At 30.1% G+C, this 17,700-nt stretch overlaps 1 protein-coding gene across 2 annotated transcripts in view; it reads left to right on the top strand.

The window, feature by feature from the left end:
* The first annotated feature begins 8,625 nt into the window (after positions 1-8,625).
* The window catches only part of LOC118185745 (poly [ADP-ribose] polymerase 1-like), an 84,298-nt gene continuing 75,223 nt past the window's right edge, over positions 8,626-17,700 (top strand). Inside the window, exons 1-2 of one of the 2 annotated variants that reach the window (XM_035355647.2) lie at positions 8,626-8,760; positions 15,872-16,019. In XM_035355647.2, the coding sequence (XP_035211538.2) occupies positions 16,016-16,019 (4 nt within the window). In that variant the 5' untranslated portion in view covers positions 8,626-8,760; positions 15,872-16,015. Of the gene's footprint in view, positions 8,761-14,158; positions 14,451-15,871; positions 16,020-17,700 lie in introns of those variants that run through there. The other variant, XM_035355646.2, reaches the window with a different exon arrangement.

The raw sequence follows: 17,700 nt of genomic DNA on the forward strand, positions 1-17,700 counted from the left end.
CAAATATTCTTAAATAAGTAAAATTTAATAGTGGTTATGTAAATCCATAATGATTAAGGTTATCTAACTACCTAATTTAATTATTTATAACTAACTGCTTACCCTTAAAAATTATCTCTGCATATGTTAAAGCGAATTGTTGCCTTTCATTAAACCTTATCATAGTACAAGATAAAACACAAAAATGTAAAAATTCATATAAAACTTATTCTTCATATCTAGCGAGACCTGAAATAATACAAAGCAACTTAGTATCACCTCTGGTGCTTTAGTGGCTTATTGAAACCTTAAAGTATATTAAGTGGGTTACAACCCCTGGAACTCTACATGAAGCTACGACACTAACTGCATCAGACAGAGCCCAACTCACTTTCAAAACATGCCGACTGTGCCCACATCAGGTCTTTCAGTTTTGTTCTGATCAGCAGGTCTCTCTCTAGGCAAGGAGCAGTGGTCACAACAGCCAGTCTTTTGTTATAAATCATTCTGATTATGATTTTACTACTCATTTTAACCTATCCCGCTTGACATAAAATCTACCTCTTATTTACAAAACCTCCAGATTGAGCAAGTATGTGACAAAATGAGACATTAAAAAAATCAGTATGAAACTATTAGTAAAACGCAAATAAAATGTCACTTATTTTCTTTCAAATATGCTGAACTATTATAAGTGTAAAATATGTAATGATATTTGATAAATTTCAGAAAGTGTATTTTATTCTCAAACTTATTAATAATTAATGTTAACTAAGTTATGTTTAATAATAATGTAGCCTACTTACGGATATATTTTATTTTTTGGATGGTACTACAAAAGTGAAGTTCAGGCATAGATAATATTTTAAATTGAATTTATAAATTTGCTATTTGCTCATAGGTCCTTAATTTTTTCATTAATGGTCCTTAAAAGTACTTAATTTCCATGTGCAGAAATGTGTACGAACGCTGGTGCACTATTCTGCAAGAAATATTTTAAAAACTTTTCCTGAAATCTTTTGTCAGATTATGAGTATTTAAAGATAAATAGCTCTGTATATCTTCATGTAAGTGATCCAAAGAACTGTTCTACAAGAAAACAACTAACTACAAAAACTATTCTACAAGAAATATTTTTAATAATGTAACTAATTTTTAGGAGAATAACATATTTGTGCTTTTACATTGTACTCTTTATGTGTTTAATAGTGTTGTGCATCCTACTTTTAGCTGCTTAAAATCATCTCTCTAAATAAGGAAAATAGAATTTTTATGTCATAATGATTAATACTTCTATATTTTATTTCTAGTAATAGTTACTTTGAGCTTTTTGAAGTACTCTACTTTCAGATTCGATTAGAGTTTTCAGCAGTTTATAGTTTAATTTTCTCTCAAACAAAAGCAAATGTGTCAAATTCTTCTTTTAAAAGATTATCTTTTCCTAAATGAATCAGTGAATTTACTCAAAAGCATCTAAATCAAACAGTGAGATTATTGAGCTTCAAGAAGTAAAACTATGAATATTAAGTAATATATAGGCATAGATACCTGTATTAGTATATAAACATAATACATAAGCAATTTTGTGTAACATTTTGCCATTATTATTTAACATTTATTTTTACATTTTATTTTAATTACTTGCATTTCTTGATGAGCAAATGTGTGGTCATTTGGAGGAAAAAAATAATTCACACTTATTTAGTTATTCATCATTTCTGATTTTCTGATCATGACATCACCGACTAGTTAGCTGCTCGTACTGAGGTCTTATTCTTTGTGATCGTGCGAGTTCAGACAAGTCCATTATGAAATGAAATTAACTTACTTGATATACAATAGAACTAAATTTCTTTAAGACTTTGCAGCAGTATTATTACTTAGAAATTAACAAAATTAATCTGTTATGTTGCCAGCACAGCATTATTGATTGGGCCACAGAATATGAGATAAAGAATTTGTCTTGCAAGTTGCTGTTGTAGCAACAAGTAATTTCAAGTTGCATGTTTAAGGAGTGAAGAAAAAATAAGTAGAGTAAGATAGACAGTAGACATAAGGTTTAAGCTGTGGAGATATTTCTGTACAAGCAGCATTGCAATGTATGTAGATATAATAGATATAGATTTACTGCTTTTTTTTTTTTTTATTATTATTATTATTTTTATATTTGAGAGGAAATGGGAATAAACTTTAAAAATGGTGTTTGGATGTATTCAATGTAGTTTGATTTAATATTGGAAGGATTTCACATATAAAGAAAATCTGTTTTACTAAGTTTTGGAAATAAGGAAAAATTTGAGTTTGGTTGTGGTCTTATTATAAAAGCTTTCAGCCATTTGAACCAACAAAATTTCTTGATGAAGAAAAGTATTATATGTTGCTATTGGATGAAATTACATGAATTAATGTGTTTTCAAAAACCAATCATATCTTGCTAGGAAAAGTGGGAAAAAAAATTATCTTTTACTGCTATGAAGACATTTATATTACACTAGACACATTTGTTTATAATGCTATGAAGGTAATGACAGTAATAAAAAATTAATTGAAACTACAGAATTCGATGGCTTCTACAAAACTCTTTGTCACTGATGTATACAGGCTCAGTGATAAATGGCTCTGTATTCTGAAATGAGGATATTTCAGAAAGTAACTACATTTTTTAGTTGGGGGGATATTCTTATAATCACTTATCCTACACCATCTCAGATTTAAAGAATTGTCTGGGGAGGGAGGAACATTAACATATTTTAGAACTTTTAATGGAATAATAAACATTCAAACTGAGAACAAGCTGATGCACGGTGAGAGTATTGCAGCAGTCAAACAAAATATACAAACACTATCATTTTGAAGCTCAGTTTCTTATCCAATGGTGCAATTAAAATGATAGGAATTCTGTTTACTTCTGAAAAATTGAAAAAGAATGAGGTAACCCATGACTAGCAAATATAATCTGGGTTACGAAAGTCTTGCCACTCTGCATAAATGGCAACACAAAGAGAAAATGAATGCTATTATTTTATGTCGTGCAAGTTGCTGTTTCAAATTTTGTTAATACATATAATATTGATATTATAAAATATTTTCTCTTTCTATTTTCATTTGCGATCTGATATCACATCCTGCGACTTTAGGCTTGGAGATGGTGAAGGACTGTGATGTCAAACTAAAAGGTCTTAAAGATTTTTATCAAAAATAGCCAACATGATTCAATTTATGCAGATCATTATATATAGCATCATCATTGGATCATGACCTAATGGTTGCATGGACTGAGGAATATGGTGACCAGGTTGAAGGTATTTACTAATTCATATGGATGAAGTGACTGCATCTGAAAAATATATTGTGTCTCATTGTCATATCTACTTATGTACATATGTAACTTGTTGTTGTTGTCTCGCCTGTGAATATCATGGAAGAATGCCTCAAGGAGGTTAGACTTTTACTTTCACCCAAATTTTAAGGGAGAGCACCCTAGGGGTGGTCTGAAGGTCTCCCATCCCTCTCCTTACCACAAAACCATACGAGAGGACTTTTGACTATTTAGATGGTCTCCATGCCACAAAGACACTATACATTTTTAAACATCCATGCCTTCTCTGGAATTCAAACCCTGGCCCTTTGGTACCGCAGTATGCTCCCGTAATCACTATACTGTCTGGGTGGCACATATGTAATGTGCATTGAAAATTAATATATTCATTTAAGGGGTAAATATTAAACAAAATGGGCTACTCTTAAAATCTGTTCTGAGATTACCAAATTTTTATATTGTTTTGCAATAACTGAAGTTTATTTGTGCATATCTTCTCAATAAAGTCTTTTGCAGAAAGTATCTCATTTAAAAATGACTTTAATCAGCATGCTTAAGACACATTATAAGCAATTGGACATAATTATCAGATCTCAAATTTCACACTTAATTATTTTTGTGTGGATGTGAAACACATTATACAAGGATTTAATATCTAATGTATTTCAAATAATTAATTATAAATGATTTATATACATTTTTTAGTGAGTTTAAAGGAATAATTTTCACCTCTATGGAGTAAGTATCTATTAATTGTTTTATAACAATTAGTTCTTGCTAGGTTTTATTTAAAACAATGGAGGAAAACTGGCACTTCCACTTTTAAGCAACATAAATAATAAGTCTGAAAGTAAATCTTTTCATAAGTCTTACTTTTACAGTAAAACAGCTATATGTTTGGGTAGTTATATAAAAATAGAGAGGTGGGCCATGTTATTGAAAGGATTTAAATACATAATAGGTTAATACTTGTAAAAATGTTTTAAACTAACAGCTGTATATTTTTTGTATGTATTATAATCATGAATAAATTGATAACAAGAGACAGATTTACACTTGTTTAAGGGTGAGAAAATACATTGTCAGGTTGTACAATGTGTTTGGAATAAATTTTTTTTTACACCGAGAAAAATAAGTTGTACCATTGATATTTAATGAGGTTTGATTTTTCAAAATGCAGCATAGTTTTCAATCATCATTATAGATATAAAAAAATATCTCATCTGATTTAATTCCTATACTGTGTATGTATCGAGGAAAGCAAGTTTTATACATAAACATTTTTAAAAAAACACTATTATCGATCTCTTCTTGTTAACAGAAATGTGTTTATAAAACATATCTCTACATATACCATAGAGCAGTGGTCTTCAAATTGTGTTCCATGGAATTCTGGGATATCACAAGTCTAAATAAAAATTTGACTTATGTGAAAGAGAATGATGTGCAAAATTAAACAGTTTTCTAATGGAAAACGAATTACTTTGATGACAGTATTAATAATTTCATAATGGAGCATCTTTTTCAATTGAAGAAAACTATAAGAATATTCCCTGACAAGATCAAGACTTTTTGGTTGCTGATTCGTGCAGAATACCTAGAAGTTTCTCACACAGCTATAAGCATTTTAATGTCATTCAGAACAACATATTTAAGTGAAATATCTTTCTGAACATAATATAGCAACAAAAACAAAATGTAGAAACAAATTATATGCAGAAAATGAAATGCGACTGCAGATAACATATTTAGAGCTAGACTTTGTGTAATCTTGACAATTTTTGTAAGCAAATGCAAGCCACTGCATTCACTAAATATACTGGTTATCATAAATTAAAGAAAAATCACAAAAATAGCGATAACTCCCTCAAAAATAAGCCAAACCATGTAAAATTTGAATATGTTGCCAAGTAAGAGTAGCTGAGTAAAACTCCAATATGCAAATTAGTGGCGCTGCACTCGGAATGCGTCATCTGCGAGGAGCTTAAAAGTCCATGTTTGAAAGCAAGCTGACATATTTCACTGTGATAGTGACTTCAGAAATCTGAGATAGCCAAATCGTAACAATGATCTCCAGGTTCATTTGCCTGCAGAACTACGATAGAAAGCCATTGGGAGTCTAGAGGCAGGACAAAGTCAAACAGAAGTGGCCAGATGGCTAAATGTGAGTCCTTCTGTCGTTCATAGACTTTGGAGGCAATTTCAAATCACAGATTCGGTACCTAAGATTTTCAGCCAAGGACGGCCAACTGCTACGACGAGCGCCGATGACCGATATTTGACATTATGTGCACTCAGGAATAGAACCACTATTCTGACTCTTCTTAGATCCTCCCTTGCTGCAGCTACTGGAAGGTTGGTGTCAACGTCAACTGTGCATAGAAAGCTTCATGAAAGTGGTCTGTATGCGAGGCGAGCAACCATTTGCATGCCGCTCAAGTCATGCCATAAGAGGGAGCACTTGCAGTGGGCACGATAACATGTTCACTGGACGCCTGAGCAATGGAGGGCTATTCTCTTTATGGATGAGTCCAGGTTTAAGGTTTAGTCTAGAATGCAATAGTAGGCGTTATTTGATATGGAGAGAACCTGGAACCCATTATCATCCGTCAAACATCAGTGAAAGAGATGCATACGGAAGAGGCAGTGTCTGTGTTTGGGGTGGCATCTCTTTGGTGGATGCACAGACCTCCATGTTTTTCCAAGGGGAACTGTGAATGCTCATGTTTATAGATGACATCCTTGATGCTTATGTGCGCCCATATGCCTGGGCAATAGGCGATGCTTTCCTGTTACAGGACGACAATGCAAGACCAAACAGGGCTCGCATCGTATATAATTATCTTCAACAGGAAACAATTATGCGCATGGAGTGGCCAACTCGATCCCCGGACTTGAATCCTATAGAGCACGTTTGGTATGCTTTAGGGAGACGTCTAGCTGCTCTCAATCCGCCCCCTTAGAGCCTTGCCGCGCTTGCAACTGCTTTGCAAGAACAATTGCTCTCACTTCCTATGGAACTGATAGACCGCATAATTGAAAGCATCACACATCGCTGAATGTGCTGTATTGTTTCTAGAGGCGATTATATTCCATATTGAAAGTACTTTTACTATAGCAAACTGACATCTTCGATTTATTCATTTTATACATGTGCTAATTTCTATACTACCATAATTGTCTGGTAATTTCCTTTTATGTTATTTGATACCTTACTATGTGTTGTATATTGTGGGTAAGTTTCATAAAATTCTACACGTAACTTTTTCAGTAATTGTGATGTTTGTGATTTTTCCTTAATTTATAACCAGTAGGTGACACTTGGAGCACAAGATAATACTATTAATGAGTAAATTACATTAATTTTACGCTAAAATCTTTTAATAAAACATCCAGTACTTTTCTTTAATTGTCTTTACAAGTACTTATACTATTAATCTATTTTAAATAATATTTTAAGATTTATTTTTCTAAGCGCAGGAGACGGTTCCCAGAAAAAAACCTTATAATTCTAAGAGTTCTGAGAGTTTGAAAACTACTACCATTGAGGCATACAATGGAAAGAGCAACCATTCTGTCCTAGGGAAGCATATGCTGTATCTGCTGAACAGACTTTCATTATGTTATATATTGATAACCTGATAGAATCTTGAAAATTAGGTGAAATTTTTAGGGATTAAGTTCTAAAAGGAAGAATGTAACAGCCATATGGAAGACTATCCAAACTAGTGAATAAAAGAGAAATATTGACATAAAATTAACATATAAGTAAGTGAAATGTATAAATGAAATGAAAATAACAAAGGTGTATTTATATAATAATCTCAGTTCTAGGATAGTCCTAAATTTTTTTAAGTTGTTTAATAAGAGTAAAAAGGATCTTGCATACAAAAGAGCTTACATCTGTTAGCATGATATATTGAAGATATTCTTCAAGAAAAATGAAATATCGTATTTTAAAATAAAATTAAATATATGTTGTATTATTTTTATTCATATTATAATAATAAAATATTTTTTATAATTTATTTATATTTTAAAATGAAATTTATTTATTTAAAATAAATATAATTTTAGTACTTTTCAAAAAAATTATCTTATTTTTAAATTAGAAAGTGTAATATATGAAAGGCATAAAATATTTCACAGAATCTGAATGATGTGTGATTTTGTTGGATGCAGTGGTGGGAGTTAAAATTTTAAGGAACTGATTCTGTTTAAATAAGCATAATAAAATTAATTACTGAATAATGATAAAATGCCTAAATAAATACTACATTTCATAATTAACAATAGGTTTTCCAATCTAAACATATTTTAGAAATCGATTATGTCAAGTCAGTTGAATCCCATCACTCGATACAGAGCTAGAGAGACAGAATTTAATTCTACTTGTTAAATATGGCAGGAAATCTATTTTAATATGAGGTTATATAGAAGTTTACAAATAAAAGCAAGATTGAAGTATTTCATTTGGCAGAACAATTCAAATCTTGCTTTTTTATAATGAGCAATCAAGAGCTAAAATGAACCTGTAATTCACCAGGCTTAATTCCAGTAAAGCGCTGATAGTCATATATTAGGTACAAGAATAAAATATACATTCTAAGAATTATATTGGAAAGTATTGCCAATATTTGTTATAAGTAGCTATGATTGTCACTGTCAAATTGAAAATGATAGGTAGGTTCTTCTATGTACTTTTCTTTATGAAAGATTTTGCACCTTAATTTTAAATGTTATTTCTTTTTTAACATTTTAATTAAATTTATAACAACTGAAAAGATCTATCATATTTTTAACTAAGTGAATGAAAACTTTAAATCTGTGTTAAAAATATTTAATTATTATTATTATTTTTTAATTTATTTAATGTATTAATAAAAATGTTAATTTATTGGCTTTTTGTCTTACTTTTAAAACATGTACAAATAAATCTGGGAGACATTGTGTGTATAGATTTCATAAAATAATGAATTTCAATTGAGATTCTTAAATTGCATTAGTAAACAAAATTATTCTTCCATTATTATACAAAATATTAGCTGAAGGGCTTTGGGGAAAGCGTGAAGGGTACTTTATTCATCACTGCCTTAAAAAACCATATGAAACATTTCTCTGGGTCAGTATTCGACCGACTGAACAAGGAACGTCGCTGTCCGAGTGCCCCAAATTCTGATCGGTAGTTTTGGTCAGGGCCCTTACCTACACGGGCGGCTAAAACCCGCCGGGAACTGGAGAAATTCAACCAATCAGAGACAACCGTTGCGCCAGGAACTTTTGGCGTCATTTTCCGATCGCCAAACTCAATTTTTGTGCAAAACTGGTATACAAGAAAGCAGTTGTTAATGTTATGGTAACTTGTTCGTATTTCTTGGGTAGAAGTAGTTCATTTGTTTTGGTTATTTTGTGTTGCCCTGATATGATTTAATATTTAATTTACTGTAGAAGCGATAAGTGAAGTATGTAAATCTCAATTTCGAAAACAAATACAACTTTATATTCCACTTAATTGGCGTTAACTCGATACCCAATAATTTTTCTTTACTTTTAAATAAAGGGTGAAAATAATAATTGATAAAAATTACTTACTGTGAAATTTCTGGACTCTTTGTGTATTTGAAAATGCTTGTTGATATCTAGGTTCACATTATTTCACGTACTCTAAACATCGTGAAATTCAATAAAGAAAAATATTTTAAGAATGTGGCTTTTTTTTTTTTTTTAAACTACTTTTAAAACTTTTAGAAATTTCTCTTTTGTATATTTTTCCGTAGGCAAAAATCACATTAACAAAAGCTCCTACTGAAATATAGAAAATACAATGATTATTCAGAGAATCTGTATATTAAAATGCTGATGTGGGATAATTCATAAAATAACCCAGGTAACCCAGTAACTCCCAAAAGAAAAATAATAATTGAAAAAATTAACATGAAACTTGTTTATGCATTATTCTCCATCGAAATAATTCTGTTTCATTTCATTGTGTTATGTAAAAATAAAGATGTAATTTTTAAAGTCTTGGAACATTAGCACAATCAAGTAATTTTTATTCATTATGAATCTGTGGGGTATTTTACACTTTATATTACACTGTATGTGTTACTATGTACATTCTTTTCTTTCATTGCCAAGACTTTTCTGAGTAATATGCAGTAATTTATCACCTTCATTAGTCTCCAGAGTTTGTAATTATATTTTAGGAAATCACACAGTCTTTAAGCTGCAATTTTAATTCCACTTGCTTATGATTTCAGATGTCATGTATTAATCCCTAGCAGAAATTCTGTATAAGTTTTCTTGAAATCCAAAGCATTTTCTTTTTCTGTACAAATAAAATATTCCAACAACAGCTATCACCATTGGATGCCTCTAATTTTTATTTTGTAAAGAGCAACAAATTGTATATTGTAGTCTACACATCTGCTGCCTATGTTCCTATAATTTGCTATCATTTCTGATTGTGGAATTGTGGTGAATTTTCACAATTCTGTATTATGCATATTAGAGCACGCATAAAAATATTTCAATTGGTAAGAGATTGTATAAGTGTTTTCTTTCTTTTTTTTAAAAAGTTCTGTATCAATGGTAGTAATTTATTTAATTCATTATTGCAAAGGAGGAAAACAGTATCTTCTTAAGGGTAGAAGACTTTCATGAAGTATATGTTTAAAAGAATATGACTTCTGTTCATGCGGCACAAGAGAAATATCCCATGCAGCTAGCCTGTCCACCAGTGTTCAAACTATTAGTGCTTCTTAGTCTTATCCACTCGACTGCTGATGAATACTAATTATGGAAGATAGTAATAATTTTTCTCAGTGTGAAAATTTTGTGACCATTTTATAGAAAGTTTCTCACCGTAGTCTGCTCCAGAATCTTCGGATGAAGTTATCATTACATGATATATCATAATTTATTCTTTATATTGAAACTGATTGGGAAACTTTTTTTTTTCATCTGGAATAATTGTTCTTAGCAGCAGAATAACTGCACACAAAGGACTCTGTTTATAATTGTTATTCTCCAAGCAGATTTAATAAATTAACATCATTCAGTTTATTATATCAGTGTTGTATAAGAGTCAAAAACGACTTTAAGACAAATGGGTGGTATCTGAGTATAAGTGTGCATTTAGTTACAATAATTAGTAATAATCATTTGTTGTTTTACAATGGTTTACATTAATGTTATGTTTTCCTAATATCTAACATGTTAAATAACAATTCTATTTTGCTTGGTTTAAGGTTGGTTCCTAGGGACCAATGCTATATTTAATATGTTAAGAAATGACTGATGAAGTGTTAAATTGATAAAAACAACTTACTTATACATAGAAAACAAACACTTGAAATTTTGAACTTCAAGTTAAATTTTGTGATTATCCATATGATCCATGCGCAAAAAATATTTTAAAATATAGTATTAAAAAAGAAAATTTACAGAGTTTAAAAATTTATTAAAAAATATTCATATTATGCTACATAATCTGATATTTTGAGCAATATATATTAAATTGTAATTTATCAACCTAGATAAAATTTTGATTAAAATATCTAGTGGTGAGCTATTAAAATATTAACAAAGAGCACACACTTTATTTTATAAAATTCAAAATACCAAATTATGTTTAATTTTTAAATGTTTTAATTTTTACAAAAACGGAAAACAAATAGTAACTGTGCATGAAAAAAAAATTAAATAAGAAATATCATGGAAATTACATAAAATAGCAAATAAATTTTATGATGTGCACAATTTGTGCCAGAAGTTGCCCCTCACTTTTCTTCTCACATCAGTTGATCATTTGTAAGGTTTTAAGAACCAGCAGAGATTTTTCAAAAATTTTCTATTTTGCTAAAGGTTTCCCCATTTAGCATTCTCTTTAAATCTAAAACTTCATGTGAGTCAAAGGTCTTATTGTGGAAACACTTTTCGTTAAGCTTAAAGCCTGCTTAGCTTCACCTCTATTAATACTAATAGTCTTTATAATAACTATACCTTCCTTTACACTATTAGGAATTCCATTATGCAGTTTTCATGTTAAAACCATCCCGATGGAAATCCTAAAATAATTTATTTATATTTCATGTTTTAATGTAAAATTTAACGTATGTTAAAGTACGGTTACAACATGCAAGACGTTTTTCCCTGGAATTAGTAATAAGCAAACAAAAAGAACTAAGGACAAATTGAGCAAAGGACGCGTGCAAACTTTGTACATCTCATCACTGAAGATATCATAATGGGCTTTTTTACCCCATTTAATGTTGAACACCTAATATTACTGATACTAAGAATAGGCTAAATAGATTTCACTTGTATATATATCAAAGCTATATTTGCAGACATCTTTAGAAATTTCAAGACACTTTCAACTCAGACTAATTGCCAAGCAGGCTCATTTCCATTGTAGAACTGATGGTAATGAAAAAGCTGATTTCCTCACACAGAAAAAACAAATTTACTGAGTGCATTAGATTTCACTTTCTAAAGTTTTTGACGAATTTAATTTGTAAATTTTTCATGCAGAGTCATTTTTAGCATGTAATCGAAGAACTTGGAATGCTGTTCGAACAAATCCACCTGTGGTCCCAGGTTCTCAAAAATATATAGTTGTCACAAAATTTGTCAGGTCATGAATTTCAAGATTAAAATAAATCAAGAAGGCTTAGAATGATGCAGAATTTGTATAATTCTTATTAATTTTGAGTGTTATCTGATATCTGTTCTTCAAAAGGCCAGCAATAAAAACCTTTTTTCATTTTTATTGAAGAAGAGGGACCTACGTCAGTTATTTCTTAAAACTGACACAAGATTTTATGTTAAGCTGCTATTTTTGCCTTACTTTACTTTTATATGTTTTTGTCAGTTAAGTATGACTTTTAACTGCTCTTGAATGTCAGAAACATTAATTTTTCTAAACCATGGGTTGTATCAAAATAAAGTACTTTGGAAGTAGATTTAAGCAAAATAAGTATGTTTCAGAGAAGACTCATAAGTATTACAGAAATATAAATTATAATTGTATTGGAAGCCTATAATTTTAAAATACATAATTACAAATGTTTGATATGTACATATTTGGTTATATGGTACCTGTCCCCATACTGCTTGATAAGAGTACTCTAGCTGATGTATTTTGTGTAATATCTACATGACACATATATTTCACTGGCATGTCGGTTTCCACAGCCACAGTACTCTTGTTTGCAGATCAGACTTAATACTGGATACAAATACTTTGTTTTTCATTTACCATTTTATACAGATCATCAGACCAGATAAGCTAAGCAAAAGGTGTCCAAATATATAGTTAGGATATAAACCTAACTATCAGTGTTCAGCAGTCTTACCATTCATGGGCTCTTTTTCAGATGATTATCAACTGCATTATATTACATTATAAAGATCTTCCCATTTTACACTCCTCATGTTATGCTAATGACAATTTTTCAAAAAATCTATTTGTTACACATTAATCCTTCACACATCCTTCTTTTGAAATTGGGAAAGAATTCCAGATTTTAATAGATAAACAAAATAATTTAATAAAACTTCATATTAACCTTTTCAAAAATACAATACATTTGAGATTTTTACTATCAATTTATTCAACATGCTACATTTCTTAAAAATCAAATATCACACAAAAACGTAATGCATTTTAGAAAAAGTTCAATCAAATTATTTATTATTATTTAGGAATCTTCTAATACATATATAATGTTCTGCATGTGGCTTTGTTGGCTAAATTTGAGTACCTAATAAATACTTATATATATTTATATATATTAAGAAAGAAAAAAGCAACACATCTTCTGCACAGGCCAAATTAATAAGCCTTTTTTCATGTGCATTTTTTTTCTTGATGATCAAAAAATAAATTCTTTCTGTAATTTTCAGTGCCACAAAATAAAGTGAAATGTACAATTTAGCATAAAACTTTTGCGATACAACACCGTACACCTTTTTTTGCGGGAACAGGCTAGAAATTTTATTACACATTTCACGTGATAATCCACCGAATTTTCCGTATTCACTACATTGTCTTTTATACCAATAAAAGTTAGAAAACTATTATAAATTGATGCGAAAAAGACGTAATCAAAAGATACGAAAAGAGGAATATGAGCGGAAAATAAATCCAAAACAACAATTGCTGGCATAAAAATTGGTCGCCAAAAACAGTCTCCGGCGGTAGCTTATTCTCATTGGTTGAATTTCTTCAGTTCCCGGCGGGTTTTAGCCGCCCGTCTTACCTACTTTTCGATTTTCCGCTATAATCTAGGCTTACTGGCAGTTTTTATCCCCATGTTTGGCGAGATTTCTAAATGACCGCAGATTTCATCTTTGCAAGTTTTCTAGAATTCTGTTGGGAGACATTTTTTCCCACTGATGCAGTTCCCCATTTTTGTCTATCTTATTATTATTTTAATATTTGTCTATCTTTTATTATTATTTTTATATAATATTATTATTATTAAAAGATATTTTAATAAAATATCTTTTATTATTATTTTAATTATTTATTTTATTATTATTTTAATATGGGCAATTTTTAATCAATGGTGAGGCGAATGGAACTAATGTGAATATTACTATATTGATACTGAGGAAACTCGCTCTAACTGTCGTCTTTTAAAATAATATTTTCAAAACAAAATTAAGGCTTTTATCCGAAGCAGTATTTATTTGTAACCTCAAATACACTTACTATTTTAATAGTTTTCTTTTCATTTTAATAGGTTTACGAAGTTGCGGAGTTCCAATTTAGTTGCAATATCAGTTTTGCGATTACTTAAACCGTATTTGGCGACTTATCACTAGCGCCAATTTAAGCTACAGCTACTCTGTTTTGTGTTTTTATTTAATTCGTTTCTATTTTTAATGATGATTGGGTAGAAAGAGGATTTGCGTGGGCATCATTTTTTCTCTTCCAAGATTCGTTTGCTTATTCGTATCGGCATTGCATTGTGAGCTGTTATAGTTTAACGCACAGTTTTTAGATTGAAGAGTAGCTTGAGGTGCCGATATGGATACTGAATTACCGTATATTATTGAATATTCAAAAAGCAGTCGAGCATCGTGTAAAATATGCAAGAATAAAATTGAGAAAGATTGTCTGCGAATGGGCGTAATGGTTCAGGTAATTATTTTCTTTTTCCGTGCCATTTTTAACTGATTTCAATTTACTTTTATTGTGAATATTTGGTACTGTTCTGTTATCGGGACATTCAGAAATATATATGCATGTCTGGATGGATGTATATGTTCATGTATATATGTATGTGTGTGTATACATACGCATACATCCATATATAAATGCATACGTACATACATTTCTGAATCCGGTCCCGATAACAGAAGAGTATAGAAAATTTAAAGACCTCGCATCATTTAAATTATATGAGTCGTCAGAGTTTATTATAAAAGTTTTAAATTCTTTAGTTCTTCACCTTAATTTCCCGAGATTACTCGGGGATAGCGGTTTCTTATGCAGTGATACCCCCGACTCGCCGAACTTCAAATTTTGCGCGGGAAAAGACGGTGATCGCGGGAAAATGGGTCTACAAAAATAGATTAGTTTGCCATTAGTACTGAACAGATAGTATGTCAGTTATCGGGTTTTCAACAATTAAAAAAAAAATATTTTTCTGCTTTTTTGTTTGAATCACTGTATTATATTTTTTTGTTTGGAGTACTAATTTTCAAAGATGCAAAATATTGTGAATAATGTAATTATGGCATTATCGATTACAGAACTGTGCACTTTATTTTAAATGTTGAAAAATTTCCTCAAGGTGCTTAATATTTTATTAAGGGATAATTTATTTCTATTAAAATAAAATGCATATTATTATTAAGAATGCATTTAATTCTGCAATATTTTAAAATATGATTTGCCTAGGATTCTATAAGATAGAAAAAGCTTCTAAGATCTTAGTAGTGAGTATGGATCAAATTGATTTATGGATAAAAAACATATTCTGAAATTAATAGGGGCCAAAGCCTATAATAGTTATAATGAATGCCCACCTTTGTGGGAGGAAACTCTCTTCCTTATTCTAGGCATTCTTTTGCATATCAGGATGATAAAATTAAGGAAGAACAAGGATGAGTGATAATGCTTCTTTGTAGAAGTAAATATCAATAATTTAGTCCGAAAAGTGCATTAGAACCACATTAAAAGATCTACATACAACATAATAATTATAAACTCGAATAGGATTGTTAAATCATTCACAAAGAAACACTACAATCATTAAGTGATAAACTGATAAATACTTCAGTCTGCAAACAAGCTAGATTAAATAATTAACTACTAACTCATGACTTCACACAGCCTTCTGCTTATATCATAGCTAATGGTAGGGAATGACATTAACAAATCATTCTAAAAAAATGATCTAGAATTTCAAAAGTGTATTTTGTAGAAATATAAAAAAATATTTTGCAAAAAGTTACAAGTATTTGCATAAATTACATCATGCTTAATTAAATGATAATTAAAAAGAAAGTCTAAATCTTACTTATTTTTTATTTACTTAGTTATTATTCAATTTTTAGTCTACACAGTTTGATGGAAAGTTTCCAGTATGGCATCATTCTGATTGTTTTTTCAAGGACAAAGACAAAAAAGTAAAGACAACTGCTGATATTGCTAATTTTGATAATATACGATGGGAAGATCAAAAGAAAATAAAAGATCAAATGGGTAAGTGATTTTTCTGCTTAGATTTTTATTTTAAGATTGCTAAGCTTTTTATACTAACTGTTAAAATGTAAGGTTTTATTTCAGGATGAGTAGTTCTAAAAAATTTCTTTTGGATAAAAAACATTTTCATTTTATGTTAACAGTTTTTATAAATTCAAAATCAAATTTTGGTAATATTAGTCAATAATACTAAAAGAAATATAATGATATCACTAGTATGCTAAGAATATTATAAATTTTTGTGAAATATTTTCTAAATTTAATTTCTAATTTTTTTAACTTAACATAAAATAAGCAATATTCAGAAATTTATCTAAAAAAGAGAGCACTTAACTCTGGACTCTCCCAAATTTTTATAAATTATGCATAGTTATACAGAACTGGACTGGATAATTTAATTTTTTCAAAGTACAGTATTAGTGTCTGAGTTCCATCCCAGTTTTGATCAAGGAGCCTGTCCAGGATAAAAACTTAGGATCCTATATCCTTTTTCATTCTCTTTGGACCTATCTCTGCAGACGACATTAATGAAGTCTAGCGTTGGGAATGGAGACAAATAAATAAGTAGAGATTCATCTGCATTACCATATACTGAAATACAAAATCATTACAAGTACAGTAAATTTTACATGGTAAGCATGGTAAAGTAAACCAATGACAATAACTGAAAACGTTGGAAAAAAAAATAAAAATAAAAATCGTATTGCCACACATGTTGCAAAATACAAATGGGAAATCATAAATTAAAAGTTATTTGCAACAGACATTTAGCTTAATAGATTTTAAGTGCTTCAATGACACAAAGGAACTGCTTCGTCAGGTATAACCATACCTTGCCTAGCATTCAAACCTATACCAAAACACATAAGAATTACACGCTTATGCTAACAGTCATGTCATCTGGGGCAGCTAATTGTAAAGTACCCGAATTTATTTTGAAAAGGGAAGGTCTTGAGAATGTGTAGTGCTAAAATATGAGTAGAATAGTCAAGGATAACGTTTTGCGTAACATTCTTATTATTTGTTTCTTTCCTTACTAAATTTTCCAATAGCCAGGACTGGTTTAAGTTACTTCAAGACTTACCAAAAGTTAGGATTAAGGGGCCTACAGAAGGTTCCTAGGCATAATTCCATAGTTTGGATTTACTTTTTTAATTGCTGGCAAAATAAAATGCTCATCTGAAATCAGTTATATTCCAAGACAAGAACACCAACCGAATCAGGAATGAGATAGGATGCCCAAGAGTTTCCTAAAGCTCTGGGTCTGCATGCATTGCATATTTTTCATACCCCTATTTATGCCACTGGCAATAATCCCAGATTTCTCCTACTATTCTGAAGAAATAAAAGTAAGTATTAGATTATTCCATACCAGAAGAAAGGACAACTGTTGTTAATCACATCTATCAACAGGGAATTGCTAACAGGCAGGTAATTACTGTCGTAATAACTAACAATTTGATTTGGAGTATTGAGAGTAGAGAAGTATTGTTTCTTTGAGAAATTACACTTGTTTTTATTAATTTTTACTTATGCTTGTCATAGAATTGTTCTAGTATATTGTCATCCACATTTAATTTTACCCTCAAAGGTCACAATGTAATTTGTAATAAATATTGTGCAGATTTGCTGTAAATGTGAGAAAAATATCTTATATAATCCTTCTCAGATTTGGGGCATC

The sequence above is a fragment of the Stegodyphus dumicola genome, chromosome 10 (assembly GCF_044657685.1).
Source record: "Stegodyphus dumicola isolate Sdum_Otavi_A_Nest chromosome 10, ASM4465768v1".
NCBI lineage: Eukaryota > Metazoa > Arthropoda > Arachnida > Araneae > Eresidae > Stegodyphus > Stegodyphus dumicola.